Source organism: Lagenorhynchus albirostris, chromosome 9, assembly GCF_949774975.1.
Source record: "Lagenorhynchus albirostris chromosome 9, mLagAlb1.1, whole genome shotgun sequence".
In the NCBI taxonomy this organism is placed as follows: Eukaryota; Metazoa; Chordata; class Mammalia; order Artiodactyla; family Delphinidae; genus Lagenorhynchus; species Lagenorhynchus albirostris.
In genome coordinates, this window is record NC_083103.1 from 5,623,418 (window position 1) to 5,639,619 (window position 16,202).

Sequence of the window (16,202 nt, forward strand, 5' to 3'; positions counted from 1 at the left end):
TAATGGGATGTTTTAACAGCATCCCTAGCCTCTACTCACTAACATACCAGTAGTACTCTCCCAGTCTGACAATCAAAAATGTCTCCAGATATTGCCAAATGTCTCCGGGGCGGGGGGCAAAAATCACACCCAGCTGAGAACCTCTGCTTTAAACAAATCTGTTCCAAATGTCTAAAACATCTGCCCACACTCACTCCTCCCTCTTTCAAAAATTCCTCCCTCTGATCTTCCTGATAATCGAGACTTAATCCCAGAGTCCACCTTAATTCATTTGTCTTTGCTTCCAAAATCCTCAGAAATCACTTAGTACAACTCCCTCAATAAGAGGTCAGTTCTCTTGCTCAAAACTATAGCTGGTAATAGAATTGGTACTAGGACTCTGGGCTCATGATCCCCAGTCAAGCACTCTTTTCCATCCTAACATGCTGGTATCTAACATTCACCAAGTTTTGTCAGTCCTTCACTGCCAAAGTGTCTTGCTTCTATCTCTTCCTTTCCATTTCTACTATCTATACCCCAGAGCAGTAGTTCTCAAACTTCTGCACACAACAGAATCACCTGGCTTGTTAAAACACAGATCACTGGGTCCCAAACCCCAGAGTTTCTGATCCACCAAAAGTATGAGGCAGGGCCCAAAAATATGCATTTCTAACTAGTTCCCAGACATCCAGATAATGTTTACCTTGCTGGTAAGTGGACCACACTTCAAGAACCACTGCCCTAGAGTTCAGGTAACCTATCACCTCAAGAGGTAATCTATTTCAGTATTCTTCTAGACACCTCCCTGACTTAAAACTACAAAAATATTACTCGTAAAAAAACATTTTGATCAAATTAGTGTTCAATTAAAAACAAACCACAGCTTCTAACGGCTCTCTATTTTCCATACCTGGCTTTCATAATTGTTTAAAATGTGTTCCCTACATTATCAACACTACCTCCCAAACAAATCTTCTACTTTAGTCCTACTAATCTATAGTAAAGCTTACGCTCTCTTTAGCTCCTACAAGACCACCCTCTTCCCTCCTCCTCTCTACCTACCTGAAGGAGGCTTCACCACTGTATTTGCCAAAACCACTCATTTGGTCACTATCTGCTGCCTTTTATCTTTATGCTTTAAGTTTTTACCAAGTACTCACAGATAGAGAAAACCCCCAAGAACCTAAAATTTAAAACAGAAAACAATGATATGAGTGACATGCATAAATAAAAGGCTTGACATATACACAAACTGCATGAATATTGCTATTTTAATAGATCAAGTGCAGTAAGTTCAAAGTTCACAAAAAAGAAAGAACGTGCCAATTTTTAAAAAACATAATCAAATGTTAGCTGTCAAATATTTGTAGCTATCTCATTTAGGCTATTAAGCAGATATTTGTTAGGAAAGAAACTGTAACAGTAGCCTCAAAAAAAGATGAAGCACTCAGTTTACAACTTCCTACAACAGGAGTACCTATCATTTGTTTTCTGTATGAAATACACGGCAAGAGAGATGATAAGGTGTGAAAGAAGAAACACAGGGTTCAAAGTCTCGTTCCACCCCTTACCAACTTTGTGACCCTGGTCAAGTCAAGGCAGCTCCCTACGCCTCCATTACCATGATAAAAAAAATTAAGGTTGGGGCTTCCCTGGTGGTGCAGTGGTTGAGAATCTGCCTGCCAGTGCTGGGGACACAGGTTTGAGCCCTGGTCTGGGAAGATCCCACATGCCGTGGAGCAACTAGGCCCGTGAGCCACAACTACTGAGCCTGCGCGTCTGGAGCCTGTGCTCCGCAACAAGAGAGGCCGCGACAGTGAGAGGCCCGCGCACCACGATAAAGAGTGACCCCCGCTGGCCGCAACTAGAGAAAGCCCGCGCACAGAAATGAAGACCCAACACAGCCAAAAATAAATAAATAAATTTATTTAAAAAAAAAAAATTAAGGTTGGAAACTATACTATCTACCTTACAGGGCTGTTTTGAAGATTAAATAAGGTAACACATTTGAAAGAACCTAGCCTAGTGCTTGACACATGATAAATGTTTATTGAATTTTAACCTCTGTTGATGTGAAAGCACAATGCAAAAACACTGTATTATCCCAAAAATGAGATAAAGAGAGCACATTAATAAAACCTGACTAAGGATGTTCATTCCCCAAGAAGAAAAATAAAAAGGAACAGAAAATAAGAATGTTATGTCCCTCTGCATGGTATACAGCAAATGTATCCATTCCCTGACTTAATGGTCAAAACCAAGACTTTTTTTTTAACATCTTTATTGGAGTATAATTGCTTTATAATGGTGTGTTAGTTTCTGCTTTATAACGAAGTGAACCAGCTATACATATATCCCCATATCTACTCCCTATCCCACCCCTCTAGGTGGTAACAAAGCACAGAGCTGATCTCCCTGTGCTATGCGGCTGCTTCCCACTAGCTATCTATTTTACATTTGGTAGTGTATATATGTCCATGCCACTCTCTCACTTCGTCCCAGCTTACCCTTCCCCCTCCCCATGTCCTCAAGTCCATTCTCTACGTCTGCGTCTTTATTCCTGTCCTGCCCCTAGGTTCTTCAGAACCTTTTTTTTTTTTTTTAAGATTCCATACGTATGTGTTAGCATATGGTATTTGTTTTTCTCTTTGACTTACTTCACTCTGTATGACAGACTCTAGGTCCATCCACCTCACTACAAATAACTCAATTTCGTTTCTTTTTACGGCTGAGTAATATTCCATTGTATATATGTGCCACATCTTCTTTATCCATTCATCTGTCGATGAACACTTAGGTTCCTTCCATGTCCTGGCTACTGTAAATAGAGCTGCAATGAACATTGTGGTACATGACTCTTTTTGAATTATGGTTTTCTCAGGGTATATGCCCAGTAGTGGGACTGCTGGGTCGTATGGTAGTTCTATTTTTAGTTTTTAAGGAACCTCCATACAGTTCTCCATAGTGGCTGTATCAGTTTACAAAAACCAAGACTTGAGAGTAACACAAACACCGTCGCTTGCAACTTCACAACTTTAAGGTTGTCTTAAAGTCAGCAAAAACCGTAACATGGAGGGTTTAGGACAGGATTTGAGATAGGAAACTTAAAATTCAGACTGAGCTTTTACAGTTAACTAAATATTTTCTTATCTGTTCTAATGGCTTAAATACTATAAATGTGTTCATGTGGCATGTGTGCTAAGCATAAGTTTTCATTTGTTAGAGCTTAGGCCTTCTGGTTCTTATGTATACTACAGAACCCAATACCCCAATATTTTGCTCATCCCTGTATACCAAACTCTCCTCCATTCTAGTGATCTATTCCTAGCAGTCAAGAAAACTCATAGCAAAGAAAAGTAAATACTTATGAGGGCTTTCAACAATATCAACAAATACTTATTGAGCACTTTCTACATTGCAGACTGAGAGTACTTTCTTCTCTCTTTTTGAGGCTAATTATTGAGCACTTTCTATGTGTCAGGCACTATTCAAAGCATCCAGTAGACACCATAAACAAAAACAAAGTCCCAACTCTCAAGGAGCCTGTACTCTAATGGAGAGAGATGCACAAACAAACTTAAGTACGGTAGTGATTAGTGCTCAGCAAAATAAATAAGAGAAAGTAATGGGGCTTAAATACAGCCCTGTATTCTGGGTCCCCAAAATACGGGTAACTGTGGAAGACTGATGCATAAGTATAAAGAATTAGCTCCCTCATCATCTGCATTTTGAATGCCAAAAATGGGCAACAAGTTTTTCCTACATCACCAGGAAGGAGACTGCAACACTCCGAACAATGTACTCCTCCACCAATAGAGACTGACAGTTAAGTCTAATGGAATGATGATAAATAAGCAAATTCAACAATTTAGACCATCTATAATTTTTTTAATTATTAATAAACTATGGAAAAAATTGCTTAAAATTAGGTTTTTATTTTGCCTGGTCTATTCCTGGGCAGAAAGACCTTAGAGCGGGGACATTCAAAGTGCGACTGTTTGTAAAAGGGATAATCTGTTCATTGCTCCTGAATCTGGGGAGACAATTTTAAGGATGATCCAAAGAAAGGTGAGAATATCATAAGGACTCAGTGCCCTCAGTTTCTTGCAACAGATAAATGACTTAGCTATTTCAGAGAGAATCATATGTAAGGTACATTAACAGGATTGAGCATCCAGTAGTATAATAACATCCTTTAGAAAACCTCTTCATCTTAGCATCAAGATTGACAAGCAAGCTGAATTCTCAAGTAAATCAGCATCTCTCCCTTCAGATAACAGCACTAGGCTTAGGTGAAGTCAAGGGAAAAAAATATTCATGTCATATAACTTCTTTTACCCTGAAGTATATTGTCTTCACCTTCTTTTACATTGATTTAGGCGTTCATTTGTTTCTACAATTGCCTTTGGCAGGGGTCAGTGAATTTTTTTCCATACTAAATGTAACTATACCTTAAGCATTTACTTCAGATGCACATTATTTTGTCCTTGATTTTATTTTTATTGTGCAATAAGGATTACTCAGAATTGGTGTGATTTCAAAAACTTAAAAGATCATTGACTACAATTGCTGAGGATTTAACTAATATTTTAGATTAAGAAACTATAAGATATTATGTTGAACATTCCCTATAAACGAACATTTAAATATACATGGCTGTGACAAACATTCAAAAATACTTCAACACTTTGGCTCCTGAAACCAAATGAAGAAAAAAAGTTCTAAAATTAGTACCTGTCCATGTTTCTCAGTAAGGTCCTACATCTTAATTTACTAGAAATACAGAAATAAATCATCATTACCTCAGGATAACCAAATATCCACCCATCACCAACCTGAAGCTTCTATCCCTCTCACTTGAATACCTCCTCAACTATGTCAACTTCCCATGGAGATCTATCTGGCTTTCTTCTAGAAATCCATACACAAAACTACTAATCTTTTCATTAAAAACAAAACAGTGGCTTGTTTAAAAAAAATCAAAACAGCATTTACCCTCCCTTGTATTCCCTACACTGCAAAATAAGCAAATGTTCTAGTTCCAGAAAGAAGAGCTTATGCCCCAAATCTACACGTACATACCATATTCAAAGGTGTAATTCTCTTCTACATGTAATAGATAAATACTAGTTTGACAAAAGACAAGCCAATTTTTAAAAACTAGCTATGTCTGATTTTTTAAAAAATGGCTCGTCACAAAGATGATACAAACATATCAAAATTTATCTCACCAAATCCAGTCTGTGAACTTGAAATAGCTATGTCAGTTAAAAGCATTAAAAAGGATCTATTCAATCATGAATAATACATATTCTTATAAGTAAGGATACAACTTTTTTTTTTAAAGATAGGTAAAAGATCCTCAATATTAAAGTCACTCTTGTTCTGAAACGAGTTTGGCCTCAGACTGTTAATACTGGTATACTACATTTTCTCTCCCAAGAGGCTATTTTGAAAGTATGTCACAGAGGGATAACCATTTAGGTTTTGTCCTCTAAAACAATATGGAAGTGATAGCCAATAACACTATAATCAATGCACTAGGTAATTCAATTCGACAAACATATAGTATGAGACCACACAAAGTTTAATCACCAAGCCAAATTAGCACACCTGTCATTTTGTCTCTCTTTCAAACTTTATGTTCCATGGCCAGTAACTGCAAAACAAAACTAAATTCTATACTTTGACTTAAAGAGATACAGTGTTATAGCTACTGTAAAAATTAGCCTTTATGCCTTCATGTCAGTCTTAAAATTCCTCAAATATCTAACTTCATCAATAGAGAATTCTGTAATATAAGCACTTGCCACAGAGACATTAAAAGTTTGGTAGGCAGGGCTTTCCTGGTGGCGCAGTGGTTAGGAATCTGCCTGCCAATGCGGGGGACACGGGTTTGAGCCCTGGTCCAGGAAGATCCCACATGCTGCAGAGCAACTAAGGCCGTACACCACAACTACTGAGCCTGCGCCCTACAGCCCGCGAGCCACAACTACTGAAGCCCGCGTGCCTAGAGCCCATGCTCCGCAACAAGAGAAGCCACCGCAATGAGAAGCCCGCGTACCACAACGAACAGTGGCCCCTGCTCGCCGCAACTAGAGAAAGCCGGCGCACAGCAACAAAGACGCGACACAGCCAAAAATAAATAAAATAAAATAAATAAATTTAGGGCTTCCCTGGTGGCGCAGTGGTTAAGAATCCTCCTGCCAACGCAGGGCACATGGGTTCGAGCCCTGGTCCGGGAAGATCCCACATGCCGCGGAAGAACTAAGCCCGTGTGCCACAGCTACTGAAGCCTGCACGCCACAACTACTGAAGCCCGAGCGTCTCAAGTCTGTGCTCCGCAATGAAGAGTAGCCCCCTTTCGCCACCACTAGAGAAAGCCCACACGCAGCAATGAAGACCCAACGCAGACAAAAATAAAATAAATAAATTTTAAAACTAAATAAATAAATAAATTTAAAAGTTTGGTAGGCAGACTGCCATTCAAATTAGCCACCAATATGCTCTCATATCAAAAGTTATGTTATGGGGCTTCCCTGGTGGCGCAGTGGTTGAGAGTCCGCCTGCCGATGCAGGGGACACGGGTTTGTGCCCCGGTCCGGGAAGATCCCACATGCCGCGGAGCAGCTGGGCCCGTGAGCCATGGCCGCTGAGCCTGCGCGTCCGGAGCCTGTGCTCCGCAACGGGAGAGGCCACAACCATGAGAGGCCCGCGTACCGCCAAAAAAAAAAAAAAAAAAAAAGTTATGTTATGGAAGGGATTTACACTTTGGATATAATTTTGTCATGTAATTTAAAAAAGGAAAACAGACATCAGTCACCCTAAACTCAAGATTATTACCCAAAATTCTAAGTGAGCAAGATTCTCCCCAAATATTTGCTGTACCCTCTTACACAACACTGCTACAAAAACACATAAACCAAAAGAAAAAATATGCTAGATAAGGAAAAGGTTAATGTGTGCAACAAGTAGCAATCATTTTACAATTAAAAAAAAAAAACTTACCAGGACAAAAATCACAGATTCTTTGGATCTCCTTACCACTACCTCCCTATCTTGTTAAAAAATAAAAACTTGCTTTGAAAGACTGGATCCCAAGATCTCTCAGATATTTATGAAACAGCTCAGCAATTCTACCAGCCTGACGTGATAAAAACGAAAATCCATATAGCAGTAACTAACCAAGAAAAGAATTTTGCAGCATCTTCTTTCTTTTCCCCCCAAAAAACTGAATTCAAGAAATGTCAAAACAAAAATAAATCCTAAACGTACAAAATTCCACTGATGATATACTTTATTTCTAAAAGTTAAAGAATTATAATCTCAACACACAGATTAGGAGACAAGAAGCAAATCTCTGAAATAAAGCTTTGCTAGAACATATTGCCTACTGGATACACTTGCCAATACACACCACACCTTTTCAACAGTCACACTGGGGCGTGGGGGGGGTGGGCGGGGGAGAACAGCCTTTTCTCAAAGAGTCTGGACATTATCAGAAAATGAATTAAAGAATCACTCTTTTTTCCTCCAAATTCAGTCTAAAATGCAGAGCCAAATAAAACCAGCATAAATTCCTTTAGTAATTTTCTAGGTCTTTCAATTCACCAAATTTTACATAATGCATATAGTTCTGTGGCTTTCCTCATTCCCCACTCTACAAATAAAGTCAAATTTCTGAAACGAATATATGGTGAGAATATTAATAAAGCTCTCTTTGACTAGGGAAAACAAAAATCAAATTCTTAAACTCCAGTAGGGAAACCCTGAGAGGAAAGCGGGAGCCTAATGGACAAAGTATTCATATGCACATACAAGCTAATTCCTTCCAAATCATTACTAAGTAAAAATTTACTTTTATAAGATATATCACATACATCCCTCCCCAAATACAAAATACAGAACTTTATCAGCATCCAGTATTCTCCCTTCTCTCAATCAATCCCCTTCAACCCTATCAGTGTTAAATTTGTGTTAAAAAAAAAAAAAATCCGCATTTCCACTCCCCAGCTCAAAGCCAAAAATCTTGGTACACAATAATCTAAAAAAATTATACGGAACTATCCTTCCTCAAACAGTTTTGCCCCTCAAATTTACATTCAAATCTAACGTAATCAATTAGATTTATTACAATGTCAGTATTGCAAAATTAGGAATCCTTGTCACACTGTAATCCACAAAATCCTTTGATTTACAACGGTTTCAGCAGAAGTTAAAAGCTACCTATAAATCCATTTCCAAATAGGATGACTACTAAGACTCTAACTACTTGGCCTAAAATTCAAATGAGATACTAATACACCTTCCCTCCTCTGGTGCAGAGAAAAGCCACCTGAAAAGTTTTAATCACAGTATGTTCACAAATGTAAACAAAATAGTTTTTCTGCTTCAAAATTGGAAAAAAAGAAAAGAAAAGAAAAAAAAAAAAGACAAGAAAATACTAACCAATCTCTGGCTGTAACGAATCCTTTCTTCTTCGGGTTCCATCTCTCACTCTTCTGTTGAAATTACAGAAAGAAACCACTCCAGGGCTGCCTTCCTCTTCCTCCTTAGGAACCAGATTGCAACACTAAAGAATAATGATATGAGCAGAGATGAGAACTCATCCTCGAACTCAACCTTTCTTTCCTCGGAATGAAGTGTTTAGGACATGTGTAAGTTAAAGGCTTCCTGAGAAATCTGGTTCCTCTTCATCAGTTTGGGACCTCTCAGCTCTGGGGCAAGTGGTTCCATGTCAAGATCAACATTAATCACATTACAACTGTCTGAGGCCTATAGGCAAGAAGATGTTGGTTTCAGTTCCTTACTGTCGGGCTATACCACTTGTTTCTCCCCACAGGATTACAATACGCAAGGCTCCCCTTCAATGGCAGCATTAGCAAAAAAAAAAAAAGAAAGAAAAAAGGGGGGGGGACACAGGACTTTTCTCTCTTAGAGAGCTGGCCAGGTGAAGCAGCCACTGAACTAATCCAGATCCTAACCAAATTAGTTCTCTCTCACCCGTAATTAGAAACTAAAGAAAAGGACAGACTAACTATATAAGAAGAGAACAAGAAATTAGGATTTAAATAGACTCCAAAACAATTTCCCATACACCTCTAGTAAATCCGTATGCAATCGTCGCCTTCCTTCCTAGACTCCCCGGATCTTTTCATTCCCAAACCAACCCTCCAGCCCAACACAAGATGTGTACAACTCTGAAACAAATTCAAGGGAGTTGCAAATCAGACACAAAAATGTATCAGATCTTTCTGTGTAAAGTAATAAAGATTTTACCTAGAGACGTAAGTAAAATTCATCTTTTCCAAACATTAAAGACCGGTTTGCGCGACGGCCGATCCCTAATACCAAGAAAGGTTTTTCTTTTTCCTAAATATTCTCAAGGATAATGGCTTCCATAGAGAATGCAGATTTTTTTTTCTTTTTTGTAACTACATTAAGGCCACGTTAACAGCATCCTTTCAAAACTGCTACGAGACCACTGGACCTGATGACACAGTTTGCAAGAGCAGTTCGTGGCAGAGCCCTCCTGGAGGAAGCCCTCGCCCCAAGTCGGGAGGGAAACCGTGTTTGCACCCCCTGGGCGAAGACCGCCCGGGCTTGAGAGCAGCCAGGGCCGGAGAGGAAAAATGGAAAATCTCGCCGGGTTCCCCCAGGAAAAGGCGTTTCAATGGTTCGTTCAACCATCGGAAAAAGAAATAGAAACTTTACATTAAGTCTTTAGATAACACAGCGAACCAAAACTTCCAAGGGGGGGGGCGACAGGAGGGGGAATCTCACCGGGGATTTTGCTCGTGAGTTCTTGTCCAAGTGAGAAGTAAAAGATTCCAAAAACTGAGAGGAAAAATTAAATCCCAAACGTCGTCTTCGGGTTTTTTCCGTGGATCAACCCAGTATCCAGAGGGTCACAGCGACCCGGAAAAGAGAGGAAACAGTTGCTGAATCAAACCTCCTCTTCTGGCTTTGGAGACCGGGAGTCTGAGGCGTCAGGAGAGGGGAGCGCGACCCCTCGGCGCCGAGCCCGGGGCGCCCCCGCCTCCCCCGGGCCAGCGGTCAGCAGCCCGAGCCCGAGCCCCGGGCCAGCCCCGGCCGCGGGGCCGCCGTGCCCTGGACAAGTAGCCGCTCGGCCACCGCCGGAGCCCGGGAGCGGCGGCCGATCAGCTGAGACCGGCCGACCCGAGGCTGCCCGCGCCGCCCCGGCCCCCCGGAACGCGGGCCCCGGCCCCGGGGGGCGGAGAGGGCGGGAGCGGCGCGGCGCGCCGGGCTGGGGGCCCCGGCTCCCCTCGCGTCTCCCCCTCAGCCCGGGCTCCGCGCTGCGGGACGAGCCCCCGGCTACTCCCCAGTCGCAGAGGAGGGATTCCGGGGGATGGGCCCCCTGGCGTTGCCCCTCCTCCCGGAGCGCCCCCTGCCCAGGATAGACAGAGCGGCGACAGGCCCAGCCGCTGGGAAGGTGCTCTGCGAGCCGCAGCCGCCGCCGCCGCCGCCGCTGCCGGGGAGGGGTGTTGTTTCCCTCACACAGGAGGAGCCGCTGAAGCAGCCGCCGCCATTTTGAACCCGTCAGACTCTCACATACACACAGCTCCTCCGCGGCGCACTGCGCAGGCGCCGCCTCCCCACCCCTCCTTCGGCTAGCCTCTCCACCCCCCACCCCCCTTCAAGCCTCTCCTCGCTGCTTACCGCTCTCCGGGGTGCACGTGAACGCGCACGCGTCACTCCCCTCTAACGCGGACACTTTGCCGGCGCGCGCACGCGCGGATGCGTCGGCCTCGAATCGCCCGCGCCCCCGCGACGCCGACGCGGCTCCCCGCCCCCCCTAGCGTCAGCCTGCCCGCCCTCCCGCCGGCCCACCGCCCCCGCTCCCCGTCGGCCTTCTTCCAGGGCTCGGGCCCGGCCCGCTGCTCGCGCCTGCGCGCAGGCCACAGATCCTCCTCCGCGCGCGCCCTGCCCCCCACACGCCCTCGCTCGAACACACACTTCGCCTCTGTGACCCCGCCCCTCGCCGGCCAGCTGCGCCGGCGGCCCTCCCCCACCTCTTCTGGGAGGGTGGTGACCCCCCGACCCCCCACAAAGCACAACACCCCCCTCCCCAAGCAGAGGGGAGAAGCGCCCCATTCCCCTTCAACCGCCCTCTGCGCGAGTCAGCCCGTCACAGTCGCACAACCTGAGGGCCGGGCGGCCTGGGCGAGGGCAGCCGTTGCCCGCCTCAAAGCGGGGTCTCCCGGGGTCAGGCTGCTGGGCCCGGCCGGCCAGACTGCCCAGGGCGAGGGGGCGCAGGGAAGAAGCGCCTTCCCGCCGGCTTCCCTCCCCTCACGCGCCCGCCGATGGGCCGAGGCCGGCCTGCCCGCCATCACCGGGCAGGCCCTGGCGCCCTCGCCGCGGGGCCAGTCCGCCCTCGGCTCGGGGGGCTCCTCGGTGCAGCAGCCCGGTCCCGCCTCACCCACTCCTCGCCGCTCCGAAGGGGCAGGAAACGGGAGTAGCATGTCTGTCCTGGGCTCGGCTCCCCCGGGGGAGCTCCGGGCTCTTGACAAGGGAGTCCACAGGTACCAGGCGCGGGAGTGGTCGCCGCGACGGCCCGGGGGCGGTGGCGGCCGGCGCGCCCACCGCGGGCCCGAGGCGCCCGGGGAGGTGGCCCTGCAAGCCCCCGCTCCTCGGCCACGCTCAGGTTTCCGCAGCGCCCGTGCCCCCGGCGGCCCGGGTGGGACGTGACCCCGCCCCCGGCGAGTCGGGGCGCCCCCCACGGAGGGGTGCGCGAGCTGTCCCGAGCCCGCGGGCCGACCCCGCCGCCCCGGGCCGCGGCGGGCGCTGGAGGCCCGGCCGGGAAGATGTCTTCTCTCGGTGCGCGCAGCTTCGCGCGAGGGTCAGCGACGGGGCAGCGGCCGCCGAGCCGCGCCAGCCCTGCCCACGAACGGGCTCCCGCGGCTCGACAGCTGCCCGACGGGCTAGCAGGCTGGGGACGTCGACGGAGCCCGGCCAGAGGTATCTGAGCAACGCCATGCGAGCAGCCCAACCGCGATCAGGGCATTTCCCCAGCCAATCTCGTGCTTTGGGGCCCGTTTAAATTATAAATCCCGTAAAGGACCGTGGCTTGGGCGTTAACGCACCCGGGTCAGCTCTGTTGGCTTCACTACACTCTTGCTGAGAGGTGTCACGTAGATCTTTTTTCTCCCTGCCTTGGTTTCCTACCTTTTAAACTCTTGATTCCTGGGATCCGGGGATGGAGGAGAGAGGAAGGGCATGGAGTGAATCATATAACTTCCATGAACAACATGGAACTCTTTTAGGAAGACGTTAGAGAAAGACAATAATTGAAATAATGATATCTTCTATTTCTGTCAAGGTTTGGACTCTAGGGCAAAGGCAGTATGTAAACCCAAAGTATCATTATTTATTAGCACATGAGGTTTTTCTACATGCAAACTTGGGGAGCTTTACAGACATTGTCTGCTTTGTCTCACAACATCCTTAGGGGACAAGCTAAAGTGTAGGTACCATTACACTCATTTCAAAGATAGACACTTGAAGTACAGAAAGGTTAAACAGCTTGCATGACTAACAGAGAAGAGTTTAGTGCTTTGCCACACCAGACTTCAACTTCTCACAAACACAAAAGGTTTGTTAACATGGTATCACCCTCTTGCATTCCAGTCACTGGGAAATATTCTTTATTCTAATACTAGTTTTGTTCAGACTTCTTAGATTTTCAGGGCAAATGAAGAGCTTCACCCAAAATTATCAGGCCTAAAGCCTAAGCCTTTCAGACTATAGTAAAATATATTTAAAAGGCAGCAGTCTTTAACATTGGCACTACCACATGCCATCCCATAGGCATCTGGCTCTCTGCAGGTATAGAAAAAGGCAGCAGCTTGTTTGTATTGTCTTTAAGAAGGAGAGAAAGACTTTTGCCATTGTCAGGCCTCATTGCTATTTGCAAAATAAACGGCTTTATTTCCTTCCCACTCATCCCTATAAACCCATGAGATACTTGGGGGCAAAGAGAGAGAGAAGGAGGTCTCTAGCAGAAACTCAACTTGGTCTTAAGATCCAGGACCCCTTAAAGTAATTAACCGTCAGTGAACTGAGTTGCTCACCTTCAGATAACAGATGCCTCCTACAGGTTTAACTCAGGTGGGTATGCTGGGACGAAACCTAAGAAGGCTTCAAGAACAATAATAGTAATACTTACTTTGAACAGGACTGCGAGTAAAGGTTTGTCAGATTGCAGCCAGCTCTTTTCCAGTTGAAAACTATTTGTTAACTAGTCTGCACTGGGCGACATGATGTTTAAACATATACACAGTGGTTTCTCCACAGGCAGGCTTTGTTAATATTCCAAAGCAGATGTGCAGGGTGAGATAAGAGATAGGCAGATGGCCAGTGATTCCCACCCCCCCAAAATCACAACGGCTCTGGTTGGCAAGGGCATATCATGAGGCTCACTGCTTTGCCCTAAAAGAGCCATTTTCAAGGAGAACAGAGATTGGGGATTCCCCAAGAAGGCCACTAGAACTGTGAACAGCTATATGACTTCACCTGCAGCTGCAGGGAGAGGGGGAGAGTAGTAGAGGGAAAGAAGGAAAGAAAAATTCCTTCTAGAAGCATTGAGAAGAGAATCCCTGACTGGAATAAGCTGGTACCTTAATAAGATATTAACAAACCTCTGCTTTCTTGAGCAAAGCTAAGACCCCTCAAATGCTGAGAGTCAAAATTCAGATCACCCACTTCCTTGGAGAGACTTTAGTGAGAGAAAAGAGAACCCTGTAGTCTGGCCAATTAAGTTAAGCTATTTCTGATTTCTCTGCACTCCCTAAATGTTCAGGAGGAAGTAGGGATATCCCAAACAGTGTAGGTCTAAACCGAAATAGAAGAGTTGGTCTTGAAGAGCCCCTGGGAGGTAGCATAGCCAGTAATTAAAAAGTATTGGCATCAAAGACAGAAGGTCTACTCAGCTGGCTACCAGCTAGTCAGTCCTAATGAACTCCTCAAAGCCTGGGTTTTTCATCTATACAGCGGGGAAAATACCTAGCTCTCAGGATGAGGTAAATAATGTCTTACAGCCCAGTGTCTGACACATAGTAGCCATGGATTATGAGCATTTACTGTGTTTCTGACCTCCAGTTTCGAGGAAAGTTTTAAGTACAGATGCTTCACTGTTTAAGCAAATTTAGAGTGTAAGGAGTGACTTACATAGCTTTTCCTCTTTCCTTTCCTGGATCCTAGTCTCTCCTCTCCAACCCCTGATGTCTCTGATCTCCAGTTTTCTCTTGTCCCTGACTCTGTCTGCCTCTCCCTGATCATCACCTAATCATCCTGAGGTCTCTTTCTTTAAATCATTCTCTCCATCACTCTGCTGCTCCCCACCTGCTGTGCTCATTCCTCTCTCCAGCCATGCCCATGTCATCAGCGGAGTAGACCGTGCTTGCCCACTTCCCTTTACCCATGTTTGGTGCACCCTCATCACGTGCTCTCTAGTTTTGTAACTTAATCATTTCCTGAACATCTTTCTCCACCCCCCTTCACTGGACTGGAAGTTCCTTGAAGGCAGGGGCCAGGCCACATCTGAGTCCCTCAAAAGACCTTCCAAAATCAATATCAGATACTTACCGTGTCAACCCTAGGAGGGATAAAAATTAGGTGTTGGGTGATTGTGAGTTTTAAGGGATAGAAAGTTTTCTTTTGAGTCTGAAAGTAAAATCTGAATTGATCAAGAAAAGAAAGGAAGCCAGAAATGCCCTGCAGATTCTTGTATCATTGAACATCAGTGGCACGTGAGATTCTCTTAAATTTCATGGAACACGGTTGACCCTTTCCTTGGGACTATAGGACAAAAGCCCTCCCTGGCCCAGTCTCTCCTTGCTGCCATTTTCACCAGGCCTTTGGCCTGCTTTTGTGCAGACCCACCTCTCCTGAGTCGTGGGGTTGACCGGCTGTGGGGCAGCTGCAGCAGCATCTGGGATCCACCCGCTCTTTTAGCAGCCTTAGCTTTGCCTTGGGGCCAGGCCACCCTCACTTCCACTTCTAATAGGGAGAATCTTCCTGCCCTTTCCGAGAGTGGGCCTGAAAGATGCTGAGCCCTGTGCCTCACGACACCTGTATTTGGTAGGGGGACGTTTCTGTCACCCTAGAGTTCCAGGGTGTGTTTGCAACCCTGTGCTTGTTTGCTGGCATCTGGTGACGGCTGTTAGCTGTGGGGTGCCCCAGCCACATCCGCAAAGGGCTAGTTGCCTAAACACTTAGGCCTGTTCCTAGATCCTCCCAGAGGGTCTGATCTTTGCCCATCTTCTTCGAAGGCATTCACTGCCTTTTGTCAGCTTCAGTTAAGTCTGGTACTGTTTCAGCTGCTTTGTGAGGGGCCTTACCAGATGTGTGTTATTAGTCCAGTCCTGTAACCTATAAGGAACTTCTTTCTTTAATAAAACAGAGATCATGACTCCTGCCCTGTTTCCTCCTAGGATTATTGTGGAGTCAAATGGACTAATGAGCAGCTTCCTATGGAAGCTGGAAGATAATATATTTAGAAAGGATTGGGACTTCCCTGGTGGCGCAGTGGTTAAGAATCCGCCTGCCAGTGCAGGCGACATGAGTTCGAGCCCTGGTCCGGGAAGATCCCACATGCCGCGGAGCAACTAAGCCCATGTGCCACAACTACTGAGCCTGCACTCTAGAGCCCGCGAGCCACAACTATTGAGCCCGCATGCCACAACTACTGAAGCCCGCACGCCTAGAGCCTGTGCTCCACAGCAAGAGAAGCCACCGCAGCGAGAAGCCCGGGTACTGCAATGAAGAGTAGCCCCCACTCGCCACAACTAGAGAAAGCCCACACGCAACAACGAAGACACAACGCAGCCAAACAATAAAGAAATAAATTTATATATATATAAGAAAGAAAGGTTGCTGGTTCTACTATTTCTTTTTATTTATTTTCCTACAAGAAGGATTTGTTTTGTTACTGAGTACCTTGTGCTTAACACTAAATTAAGGGCTTGGATGGAAAAAGGAGATTTGGAAATTTAGAAAGCTTGGCTTTTACCCTTGAAGGCTTTGTATCATGGAGGAGATGCCATGAAGATATGACATACTAAGAGAACGTTTGTCATTACAGTGAATCACTGGAAGATAATGTAGACAATAAGAATTCGGTATAGAATTCCGCTTGGCTGTAGGCCCCATGGGGCAGGAGGTTTTGTTCATTTTGTTCATGTTCACTGATGCATGCCCAGTGC

General features: G+C 45.6%; 2 protein-coding genes across 6 annotated transcripts in view; one reads left to right on the plus strand and one right to left on the minus strand.

Annotated features, from left to right (window-relative positions):
• The window catches only part of KDM2A (lysine demethylase 2A), a 106,561-nt gene extending 95,842 nt beyond the window's left edge, over positions 1-10,719 (minus strand). Inside the window, exons 1-2 of one of the 5 annotated variants that reach the window (XM_060158450.1) lie at positions 9,763-10,196; positions 8,428-8,551 (exon numbers count right to left, since the gene is read on the minus strand). In XM_060158450.1, the coding sequence (XP_060014433.1) occupies positions 8,428-8,469 (42 nt within the window). In that variant the 5' untranslated portion in view covers positions 8,470-8,551; positions 9,763-10,196. Of the gene's footprint in view, positions 1-8,427; positions 8,552-9,762; positions 10,197-10,659 lie in introns of those variants that run through there. The other 4 variants (XM_060158456.1, XM_060158451.1, XM_060158453.1 and 1 more) reach the window with 4 other exon arrangements.
• Positions 10,720-10,737: 18 nt separating this feature from the next.
• On the plus strand, positions 10,738-15,862 carry LOC132526073 (serine/arginine repetitive matrix protein 1-like). Its single transcript, XM_060159823.1, has 2 exons — positions 10,738-11,522; positions 15,432-15,862. Exons 1-2 carry the CDS (start codon positions 10,738-10,740, stop codon positions 15,607-15,609), a joined length of 963 nt encoding a protein of 320 aa, XP_060015806.1. The 3' UTR covers positions 15,610-15,862.
• Positions 15,863-16,202: the final 340 nt, after the last annotated feature.

Bases quoted from the DNA above. Each gene is read 5' to 3' on its own strand.
- LOC132526073 (XM_060159823.1), top strand. From the start codon at position 10,738: ATGCGTCGGCCTCGAATCGCCCGCGCCCCCGCGACGCCGACGCGGCTC. The intron at 11,523-15,431 runs GTACCAGGCGCG...GTTTCCTCCTAG, and splicing joins CTTGACAAGGGAGTCCACAG to GATTATTGTGGAGTCAAATG.